Source organism: Acanthochromis polyacanthus, chromosome 6 (assembly GCF_021347895.1).
Source record: "Acanthochromis polyacanthus isolate Apoly-LR-REF ecotype Palm Island chromosome 6, KAUST_Apoly_ChrSc, whole genome shotgun sequence".
In the NCBI taxonomy this organism is placed as follows: Eukaryota; Metazoa; Chordata; class Actinopteri; family Pomacentridae; genus Acanthochromis; species Acanthochromis polyacanthus.
In genome coordinates, this window is record NC_067118.1 from 20,950,093 (window position 1) to 20,962,685 (window position 12,593).

The 12,593-nt window shown below is 39.0% G+C and overlaps 1 protein-coding gene across 1 annotated transcript in view; it reads right to left on the bottom strand.

Annotated features, from left to right (window-relative positions):
- Positions 1-1,591: 1,591 nt before the first annotated feature.
- Positions 1,592-12,593, bottom strand: part of plxnb1a (plexin b1a) — a 76,687-nt gene continuing 65,685 nt past the window's right edge. The window contains 7 exon segments of the mRNA XM_022193770.2: positions 1,592-5,932; positions 7,275-7,349; positions 7,570-7,645; positions 8,517-8,581; positions 8,957-9,104; positions 10,512-10,590; positions 10,593-10,671. Of these exon segments, the coding sequence (XP_022049462.2) occupies positions 5,828-5,932; positions 7,275-7,349; positions 7,570-7,645; positions 8,517-8,581; positions 8,957-9,104; positions 10,512-10,590; positions 10,593-10,671 (627 nt within the window). The 3' untranslated portion in view covers positions 1,592-5,827.

Genomic DNA, 12,593 nt, shown 5'->3' on the forward strand with positions numbered 1-12,593 from the left:
AAATAAATCACATAGAAGCATCACCTATTCCACATGTATTTGAATGTTTAGCTGACATTATAAGGTTTTACTGATAGTCACTTATGAATAACTGGTATTGCTGGACAAAACACAGCATGGGAATGGAGCTGCTTGGGATGTCAACACACACCCATCACCTGATTTTGAGGCCCATGCATGTTGCAACATTGCTCTCTGTGAAGTAGTCAAAGTGCTAGTTGACACTAAGCTAGTGCACAAATTAGAATGCATAAACAGGGATTACCTTTGCAAACTGTGCTGTGGAGATCCATCTTTTATAGGTCTTTTTTATATAAGATCCTCGATTACAAAACAAAAGCGAGTGGACCTCTGTGTGATCATGTGAATGTCAAAAACTATGAAAATTGTTATCACCCCTTAATAATTGTGCTATTTACTAGACTTATTGTATTAAAAATGCAGGCCCTACAGTAGAAAGTTAATGCAACAAAGGTCAATGCATCTTTTTTTTAAAATAATTTTTCGAGGCATTTTAGCCTTTATTGTAGCTGAAAGTGGAGAAAGACAGTAAACATGGGGAGAAGAGTAGTGGAAGGACAGGCAGCAAATCGCAATGGGTTGGACCGAAACCCAAGACCGCAGCGTACAGAACTGTTTATGGGTCGCCCGCTCAGACAGGCTCCCTGACACATCTTTCAACACTGAGATTCTAATATTTTCTTTATTCAATACCTTGTTTTAATGATTGTGAGTGTGCTTGTGTGTCTCTATATATAGTCCTGTGATAGACTGGTGATCTGTCCAGGGTGTCCCCTTTCATTTAATGCTCTGAATCATTATCGTGTCGGAATATTCCTCTTCTGCCGAGCTTCTGAAGACTGGGAGTCAGCTTGTCAGTCAGTACTTTGGTGCATCTGAAGGCATTCATAGTGCCATCTAAAATACCACCTCCTTAAAAACTTTTGCACTTATGCAGCTCCATATCGTCACACTCGCATCTCTGGGCTTCACTGTCAGGACTGTGTATTCACTGAAGTAGTCAGAACCACTTTCACACCAAACACGCCTATCCTAGCACTTGTCTTCTAACTAGAGCCATATTGTGTAAGTAGTGCACAGTCTATGGTATTGTTTTAGGAGGACAGTGACTGCGGCTCTGATTAGAGGTGCTATAGCTCATTGTGTGTCTCCTGTTTACAGCTGCAATTTTGTTTTGACAAATTTGTAGTTGTTCACCGTTGTTTCCTATTTTCATTTTTGTGAGATTTCACAGTCAAATGTAGACATTTGATAATCGCATTGCTTTATTCAAGAGAATCATTAATTAAGAGAGATGAAGAGACACTTATTTGATCAACAGTGCAACGGGAACGGACGAGAGGTAACAAATTCTAAAGTTTGGTCACAGCGCCAAATGGTGTTTGATATGGTGTCAAGAGTACAGCACATGGAATATGTGAGGTATTAGCAGTTCTTCCAGTTTCAGGGATATCAATTTTTATTTATTTTTAATCCAAATTCGCTGTTTCTGATCCATTACTGAGTACAACTGTTAATGTTAAAAAAAAAAAAAGTATGCAGAGATAATAATGCAAAGTAACGTGAGACATCTGTTGTCTGGACCACTTTATTGCATCACATTAAGCTGTTGTTAGGTTCATCCTATCAGTTAGTTTAAGAACGCTAAAGTCAGGATTACTTAGGAACAGTATGTATCTACAGTAAAAACATCAGAACTGAGCTTTGCATACACAAATAAGCCACAAGCAACACTAATGTGCATGGCAAAGAATGATAATAGTGCTTTTTTTAATGTACAAGGTAATTGTTTGCTTGAAAGGTATAAAAATTAAAGGATCTTGCTTTTCTTTAAAAACAAGAATGACTGGGAGGGGTAAAACCATCATCATTTCATCTGCCTGAAAGGAATAACCAACAACATATGCAGTAAAATAAATAAACAATAAATTAAAAATTAAAAAAACAACTAATAAGAGACTTTCACATGTGGCATCACAGAGCAACAGACACCTTTTTTTTTTTTTTGATAATCCTGTTTTCTGATTTTATGTCTTGAGAGAAAAGGGACAAAGTGTAAAAGAAAAAAAAAAGCTTTGTTCCACAACAACACTGCTAAAATCTGGCATCTATTGTGACACCAAAAAAAAAAAAAAAAAAAAGCAAATTAAAGCTTAAAATCAGTCCACAGCTGTTTTGTCAGTGTGAAATGTTAGTGTGAAGAAACTGTTCTATCCAACATCGAGTGGAGGCAGCATTTTCCTCCATTTCCCTCTGCTTTAGTAAAGTTACAGACACAAAATTTACAGGTAGAGCTGAATCAACGGAAAAATGTGACAAAGTGTCATCATAAGACCACAGAGAAAACAATTCACTTGCTCCGTGAAAAAAATTGCAACTGCAACAAAAGACTGTGAGTAGGTAATGGCCCAAAAACTGCAGATATATGGAAGATCAAACCTGACTAAATGAAAAAAAATAAAAATAAATAAACTGGGGGGAGGCCACTAAAATGCATCCATATTGCACATATATGAGAAGCGCTTATCTGATTTACAGTGATCTCAGGATTTACAATCTTTTAACACTTTTGTTTTGCTACAACCTATGAAGCTTGGGCACAAAAAAACCAAACACATTTAAAGTCAACTGAAGGAAGGAAACAGAAACTAACTCCTGATGTGTCAGCAAATAAAATAAATAATGAGCTTTTCATCCATTAGATACTCGGAGAAACATCTGTAAATCCTTCTGTGCATTTTTTTCTCTCATTTTTGTGCATTCAATGCCAACGGGTCAGGCTTGATCTTTCATGGATTCAGTGTAGTTAAACTTGTGTTCAAGATTTTACTTTCATTCTTTTAACAAGGACGGATAAGTTATCTGTAAGTATCTCTGCTAAAATGTCTTGGGTAATGCATACAAAAATGCTTACAAAATCCATATCAACATCTGTGAAACATTACCAAAGAAAACATTCACAATAGCAGTAGACTACAAAACAAAATGCCAGTCGCTAGTTCAAACAACAAGAGGCAGCCACTGTAAAGTGGTGGTGTGATGCTTAAAACATGAAAACTAATCCAGGAAAAAGTCTGTGTAGAGCAAATTCAAGGATATGTTTCCAAATCCACTATAAATATCAGAAAGTGATTGCTAAAGACTGCAGATGTTGCGGTACTGAAATGTGGAGTCAGACAGTTAAACAGTTTGTCCTCATTTTTATGCTCATGATCTGCTGGGCACACCAGAAATCACATTATGATTTGCATTAGCATCAGTGATCCACTGTAATGGCAGCGAATTCTGCAGGAGTGGCAACCACGAATGTGATTTAAATGTTGTAGAATAGCATCAGTTGGAGGGTTGATCAAAAAGATGTTGCGTGCATATGACCATTTCATGCACGCAACATGTGTAAGCGGGACCGAAACAAGCGCTGTTAGGAGTCAGGATCATGTTACACTATGTTATCAACAGCGAGACCTGTGTTACACGTGTTTTTGTGACCACTGGAAGGTGCACATTTAAAATTGCAAACTGTGGTAGAGAAGATAAAGACAAATTCTGTGTCAGGCAGCAGTCGGGATGAGAGTTAGACAGATGGGTCTGCTGCTATCACTGAAAGATCAAATCACAGTTCTGTAATAATTTATCCCCAATGGTTGAATTGTCAAGGCAGAATTCTGTTGTGTCTTTCGATGTCTGAGGGAGAACATCTGGTGCAAATGACCAGAACTGTTGCACTATGTACCTAGGAAACTCCAAAGCCATGTACGCCTGTTTACAGCACTGCGATTATGTGTTTTATGGCCTTTTTTTGGCCCCAACAACTTAATCTTTGTGTCCCACGAGTTCAGTTCCTTAGATTTGGCTACCTGTGACTCCTGCTTCCTGCCCCAAAATGAATTTCAAGTTGAAGCATCATCGTTTAAGAGACATCGCAGATGGTGCTTGACGTGTTTATATAACTGGACTTTCAGGGAGCGTTTACAAGCATTGCAAAGCTGCTGGAAGCACCGCTGCACAAGGAGACCACTCTGTTGGGGATGACAACCACATTTAGATCATGTTTTACAGGCACAGTCTCTGAACTTTTTGATCAACCCTTGGATGTCAAGGAAGTATATGTAGATTAGATTTGCACTGAAGGACACAGGAGGGTGCAAATTTAATGTCAGTGTGGACTAAGTTACCAACTGTAATTATAACTCAGGCACACAAGGCAGTTGAAACATATGGGTGGACCTGTTCTGCCGACAATGGCACCAGATGTCGGAGGTATGGGAGGATGAAAGGAGATTCAGATCGGCATTATTCCGCAGTAACAGTCGATGATCTGTGAATCCCTGTTTGTAAAACTATCCGGTCTAAAATGGTCCGACAGGGGCAAATTTGGTGATGTTCAGCTCTCCATCAGCATTACTCTTCACAAAAACAATACACCTTTTCTTTATCCTTTCATATTTAATAATTTTAAATAAGAACACTGAGCTGCTGTAGATGATTTTGCCAGATGAGGACATAATAGTAAGCAAACTGTACGCTGTGGTAGGTCTAGTCACTAATGATTAAGCAGGAGAGCCTGTCACCCAGGAAATGCAGATGATTTCTTTCTTTCTTTTTTTTTGGCTTAAGCATTTTTGAATTACCAAACCATTGGCTGATAGTTTTTGATAGGATCCCTACATAGATTTGACTGCACCGGAGTGACAGCTGCAAAAATATTCTCTGATTTCCAGGAATGTCTGTTTCCTCTGAATGAGTTTCTGTCTCTGGTGGCTCAGACATGTAAGACTGTTCAAGACCAGTAAAGCTGATAAATGAAGCATCTACTTTTTGGACCATTGTGTTATTTGATGTGTGAGAGAGGCGGCACCTTTCCTACAACTGGACATGGTTTCAGTGAACACATCGTAAGTGTTTCAGAATATAGTGTTTTTTGTTTGTTTTTTCTGAGCCTTAATTTGATATCATCATATCTTTATCACAGCTTTACATTTAGTCTGACCTTGCATGACAAATTGTCCAATCCCAACTAACTGAACTCGAAAATAGAGTAAGACTTGGATGAACGATTTAAGGAAGCTGAAAGCAAAATGGAAACATCCTTCAGATTCAACAAGAGGTGACTGAAGCCACTGACAGCGTCACCCTCTGATGGTTCTTCATGTAAGACTTTGACGTAACATGGTTGAAAATTCCACATCTGTCGATATTAAAGGTCAAGTCCTCCTTTTCCCTTTTACCTCTGTGCTGTTTTCATCCTCCAGCACAGTTAGATTTTCATTCCTAACAAGCATACCTTTAAACTTGGGCCGGGAATGTTCTGTGAAGTTCATCAAGAAAAACGTCCATCAACATAGAGAAAAAAAAAAGTTCTCTCTTCATATTGTGTTTCCATTTAGGTGAATTAAACAACATGAGGAATCCTCAAGAGATGTCAAACTTCAGAGGAAATTCTTTTGTTTTGATGTGCCTTACTTCACATTTTCTCCATTTCCCCCCTCACAGTGCTGTCCTTTTACTCCCAGTGTGAGGACCTGTGGAAACTTTAAGGGAGTCTTACTGTACCCCCTTGACACAGCACAAGAAACATGGCCACAGTCAGTGATCCTCTTGACATAATCTTTCCCCTCACTAAAAATCAGTCTGTCAGAATGACACTAATATCACAGTAAGTGTCACAATATTCCAATGTCATCCTTTATGTTTTGAAAAAAAAAGCTTCTTTTGTTTTTCTTTTCTCAAGGAGACGTCAAAGAGAGGTTTTCTCAACAATATCTTCTCTTGAAGGGTAAAAGAAAAGTCCATTCCAGCCTCGGGGTCATAGGTCTGTCACCTTGTTTTCTACGGCAGCAGCGATCTGTTGAAGCCTGTAACCAAGCTGCATCTTCTGAGCTGTGGAGTCTTCTTCCAGGGCTGTGATAATCTGACAAAAAAAGCATGGAAATAGTCAGATGAAAATAGTTACATATTAACCTGCTACTATGAGTTATAGGTTATATCTAAAAAAAAAAAAGAGTGCTACTACTAGTGATGCATAATAGCAACTTCACTGTGTGGAAGCCATTAAATAATGCTATCAGACTTGATCAGTGTTAACAGCCTCACTACTTATTGGATGTGGGGAAATTTATATTCTAACAGCAATGTCACTCCAAATTCTGTTAGATTTCAATCATTCATTAGTTAGTCCTCCTCCCTACAAAGGCTTTATTCATGTAATGAGAGAAGTCGAAGCAGATTTTTGAATTGGTTGTTGCTAGAGGTACGGACCCGTACCCGTAGCCTGTGGACTACGGATACGGCACTTTCCATTTGCCAATCAGATACGCGAGATCTGGTCACGTGACTCCCGGTAGACGCTAGCTGTACGGACCCGTAGCATCGGTACGACAGGTACGGACCCTAAACCTGACCCTAACACTAACCCTAACCTTAACCTTTCAACAGTTTGCAGTGGTTAGCAGCTTCTTGACTCGCGAGACTCGCGTACGGGTCCGTATCTGTCTGGCAAATGGAAAGTGCCGTACCCATAGCCTGTGGGCTACGGATACGGACCCGTATCCGTAGACACTACCTTTTGAATTAACTCATCTGGTGTTGTATTACCCAGACTAGTTAGCTCTATGTTATTATTTATATATTTAGACACTCCCATTCAAAAGTTTAAGGTCACCCAGGCAATTCCATGTTTTCCATGAAAACTCACACTCTTGTTCATGTGCTAGCATAATTGCACAAAGTTTTTCTAACCATCAATTAGCCTTTCAACATGATTAGCTAACACAATGTAGCATTAGAACACAGGACTGATGGTTGCTGGAAATGTTCCTCTGTACCTCTATGTAGATATTCCATTATAAATCAGCCGTTTTCTGCAAGAATAGTCATTTACCACATTAACAATGTCTAGACTGTATTTCCAATTAACTTAATGCTATCTTCATTGAAAAAAATGCTTTTCTTTCAAAAATAACGACATTTCTAAGTTACCCCAAACTTTTGATCTGAACCTAATTATGAAGTAAATGTTAGCTTAGTTAGCAACATAGCTCCAACTACAGACTGCATATAAAGATGGACAACATGACAATTCTTCAGAAATGAAGCTCAGTGAATTCGTGTGCAGTAAACTCTACTAATTGATGTTCTGAGGAATCTATGGGACCAATGATATGTACACGCAGACGGTAATGAAATAAATCTCAAACATTGACAGCATGCTCAACAACCCAACAGTTGTGTTTGTGTGCTTTAGTTTTACTCACCTGATCATAGTATTTGTTGATGTACTTGTACAGCTCATGCAAAGCAACAAGGCAGTTAACCTCAGCAGCATAATTCTGTTTGGGAGAGTAAAAATAAAGAGGTGTCGAACCGTCAGTGGGTGGAAGCTGTTAAAAACTGCATTGGCTGCCTTTCATATTTTATTTAAAACTCCACATCCAGCCTTCTTATGCACTCGTCCAAATGGAAATTTCTTGAAATGATTCACATGTTCAATGCTTGCCAAAAAAAAAAAAGTTATTTATGCAAAATGGGAAAACAAGAGCGGTAACATACACGGGAGAGTTCTGCTAGCGCTGAGTTCATTTCCTGGTCACTGGCAGAGATGGTTTGTCGGATGTCTGCATAGTACCTGGAGAGAGGGATAGAAAAGAAAGGAAGAACTGCATGGGTTCACTTTCTATTGTTTTGGATTATTTTATTGTTTTCTAAAGATCGGAGCTAAAATGTTGTCAAGTTAAGTAACAGTTAGCCAAATGTAAAGCAGTATCATGTCAGAATTACAAAAGGTTGTCTTATGCATCTGCATTGGTGTTTTTGCACAAAACTGCAACTGCGATACTGAGATAGAGTATTGTCCTTTTATAAGGCTGACAAGGTGGACACGCCATCAAACATTTCTACGTCACACATAGTATCCAACTGAACAACAATACAGGCTGACAGCTTGTGTCGACTAAAGTAGACAAAACCGTGCAGTTATAGGCCCTAAAACCAAAAAAACAATGAGCTGAAACACGCCAGAATGAGTGAGTTTACTTCTGAGACATTCATAGATAATTATCAATAACAGGCTCGCTGTCTCCCCTGATTCATTTCAGTTTAAATTTACAGGATGAAAAGCAGTCAGAATCTAGAGCACAACAGTGGGGAACACATGCATAAGACAAATGTTTTCTGCAGTCCATTTATCTATTTAGCTAAGAGTAAAAATCCTTAAAAAAAAAAACAACACGTATATTTTGAACCAGAAAATCTTATCTAGAGATACCTCAATAGATCACCAGCGTAATCTGCAGGCTTTAACGTGCAGCAGACAGTAGTAAGGGTAGCAGTCTGCTCCCAGACCATCCATGCATGGAAGCCTCGCAGGCTTAGTCTACCCTCTGTCTAGCTCTGACAGATTGTCCTCGGCCTCACTCTCTCCTTCCCTCCCTCCTCCATCTTCTAGAGTGTGTTTTTATGCCTAGGGTCAGTGGGGCGACCGGCTGCCATATTCTTACCTCTCCACCATCTGTTTGTAGCGCGGGATGTCTCTGGCATACAGCAACTTGTTGATGGGAGAGTCCTATGTAAGGATGGCAAATAAAGAAACATGTTCTGAATATTATATAAAACAGGTAATACAAGGAAAATATATACTTCTCTTGATTTTATTAGGTACTGAGCATAATCACAGCATTAGGGCCCATTGCAGTCCCTGATATTTAATATTAAATCTTGTAATACTCATTGCTGCATGCTATATGCGATTTAATGATGAATTAACATACAATAAGTAAATTCAATTTTCAAAACTCCCTTAACCTTCCATGCATGGAGTTATGGTGTCTATGTGCTGTATATAGTAGTGCTAGCATAGTGTTTTTTGGTTTGTTTATTTTCGTAGTGTAGAAGAATAGCGTTGTATAATCTTGGCCCAGCCATGGCGTGGACAGCTCACCCGTCCCAGTTTGTGGTCAGCGATGGTGCAGGAATCCATAAAGGTCTGGGCAATGACGGAAAGCACAGCGTCTACATGGTCCGAGGTCTGCACATCGAAGATGAACTGTGGATTCTTTAGGATGTTGATCCAAAACCGCAGTGGTAAACTGGTAAAACAAGAATGTTGATGCATATGTAAGTAGTGATCCAGTGATTTTAATGAATATGAAGAGAGCAGAAAAAATAGCCTTTTTGTCAGATTAAAAGCATTAGCAGTTATTCAATAGTGATTTCACACCAAGCAATGACATCCAGGGCTGGAAAATTAAGCAACACGGAAAATCTAAAAACTACAGTTCAACAAACACTTGTGGCTGGTTCCAAAAGTGAGTCAATCACCATAAAGCCCCATGTTAAAATGTCAAACTTTACAGCAGAAACAAACACGTTTACAAGCTGCTACAAAACAGAGTTCTGTCTATGTAGCTAATTAAAGTGTTCTTAATTTCATGAAAACTGTACATCGGGTGAATGTCGATAATATTTGAGACTAACATGCTCTATAATTAGCAGTACACCTGCTTTGAGTGACTGTCACAGGACAGCTCATGGCCCAGAGGCATTTACATGGTCCACCTCAGCTCCACTAAGGCTCCCTATCTTTACACATTGTTGGATCAGCCAAGAATTAACAAAAGTCAGCACTACCAAGACGGTTATAGCTGGAGCCACCACACTGAGCTTCAAATATGCTGTTCAGGAAACCTATGTATGACGTCAAAGACGGTTTGTCCATCTTTGTACATTGTCTGATTCCCAGAAATTGTGGTGCATTTGCCCTGTTGGTTCAGTTTATTTGGAACAGTTGAACTCCAGTGTGAACCGCACAATTGCTTCCAAGTTGGCAGGTAAAGTTTGTTTATTATGTGAAAGACAGCCACAAGATTTTATGACAGTAACATGAACTATTAAATCCATGTGAAACAACTAGCCATGAAGTTGCATCGGCCATGTGCAGTTAATTTAATCTTTACATCTATATGTGGGTATTTGGTAACCACAGAAACGCATTCTGTATGGAAGTACACGAGTGAGTCGACTTTCATTGGTGCAATAACTCATTGTGAAAATAACTGGACTGGAACCAAAAGCAAACTAAATGTGTACTTTTATATATTTCTCTGTTCCAATCAAATGAATTACAGTACAATTCAGCGTAGTTAAATAACCACCGGACAAAAGGTCCCTCAAGATCCATATTTGTGGTAACCATGCTGTTGAAACATTGAAAGTAAAGTAAAAAAAAAAAAGAAATGGTAAATTGGTGTTTATAAAGAATCTTTAAATCAAGTTCTACTAAGTAACGTGCAGCCAACTGTTGTCCATATGTTCCTGTGTGGACAGCCTCTACTGACGCAAGGCATTCCAAAACCTTTGGATGAACTTCCCCTTGAAGCATGTTTATAACTTCTCTCATATGACAGCCCAGAAGAAATTGGCCCATGACCCATTTCTGGCTTCCAGCCCTGTCTCCTAACATCCAAACCTTTCGTAAGCTTCTGCTGCTCAGTTACCTGTTGGTTTTCCAGATGTGGATGGTCTCGGGATCCGTGATGTTGTGCTGTAGAGCCTGCTCATCCAACAAGTCAAAAAGTATTTGACAGCTAGGGGTACTGGACGACTGGTGCTGAGGATTGCAGTGAATAAATCATCTACAAACTTCTGCAGAGTGCCCTAGAGAAAGTGACAGAGATAAATAAACCATGAAACAGGGATAAGATTCTTTTATTAAAGGGCCACTCCACTGATTTAACACATTAAACCTCAGTTTTACATGCCTGGGAAAGCAGTTGCAACTGAAGAGCCTAAATAGACATGTCCACTGAATCTGTTATTTCAACTCACTCCATTCATTGTCTACATGAGGAGCTGTGTAATGTATTCTGATACATATACACTGTGTTTAGAGAGACAAGCTGAGATCTCGGCTACTTTATGCAAATCAAGTCCATGTAGCTGCCTCTCAATGTCTTTGTAAACTCCTGAAATACTTCAAAACCACAATTTATCCTAAAATGGAGATAAATGTAGCATCTGTGTGGCTTATTTCTCACCGCCAACGTTTTCAGAAATACACTTCGATTAACTATAAGAAGTTTCTATCATGTTGTCCCAATACAGGCAACCAACACCACCCGTCAAAAGTTTTGAGACGGGTTCTCATTCAAATGAATGAGTGAAAGGTTGAACCAATCAGGTGCAGACAGTATTTACACAGTTGTAGAATTTTATAGCATGTGATAGTTTCCTGTTGGGATTAACACCTGTCAATCATCTATTGTGACACTGCTGAGTTTTAAGTACATCAAGCATCCAGTGCTGGAAACAGTACAACTTCTCACATCCATAAACACCTCTGTGGACAAATAACCTTAGCTTGCAGACAGAGATTTCCTCTCAAATCCAGCCATTGATCGATGATATCATACATTTGTCTTTGATAACACTGCCAAGCGACAGGGGTTCCGATTACAGGCAGCCAAAAACCAGGCTTACCCCAAAAATGGCCACTGTTTAATCCATCTGCTTCAAATTCCACACTGCACTTTCTTGGGTATCAAATGACACACCCACCAAGTTTGAGGTGGACCAGATGTACGGGTGTTAAGAACACACACACAAATACAAAGTCCTTGAATTGAAATAAAAATGAAAACTGAATCATCCATTAACAGACAAGTTTTAATGACAAAAACAGTGCCTTATGGGAGGTGTACCATCCAGTGTTTTTGGACCTTGAACCACACTAAAGACTGAAGTCACAATATCTGGCCTTGGCTGTAAAGACTTTGACCAATCTTTACATTTTTCGCTTCCCACAAAAGGAGGAAAGGGCAATAACAAAGTACTTTCACCATTCTGCAACAAGACTGTGGAACACGTGAAGAACTGATGTTTTATTCTAAAATTTACTTTACATATTACTTCATAGCCCACTGTGCTATTTCACTGTGTTCATTGTACCTTTAAAAAGTAAAAGATGGCTACATAATGTATTAGGCCAACATATATTATGAAGATTAATATTTGATGTGCATTAAATAATGCAGTCATGCTGGATCACAACTGACAAAGCTTGCTTTTTAAAAATGTAAGCTCAAAATAGGACAAATCTAAGGTCAACAGTGCATGTTTGCGAATGAATGTAAAAGATAAAACGAGAGCTGAACACTGGTCCGGTCTTTTCAAGTTGAAAAGATCCGAGGTCAGAAAGACCTTTTCCTTTTTCCTCAAGGACATTTAACTAACCAGGTGAAACATGTTTAACTAAATAATCAAATCAGTCTTATCATTGTAAAGGTTATTACATGCAAGAACTAGAAAAGAGTGCAGTACTTCGCCAAGGCTGCTCATATCGTGTGACCTAAATACGTAGCAGGCAGCGGGAATTCACGGGATTCAGAAACGACCCACAATTTAATCATGATAAGTCCCGATAAATTCGCAGTGGTTGATTTGCAGTAGGATCACAATCATGTGATCGTCAGCAGGCAGTTGACGTAGTGTTCACTTGTTGTCATAGTTAAAAGTGACGCCGTGCCGCTATCTCGCAATGATACAGAAATCTTTAACAAATTCGTGGATCCAGATTATAA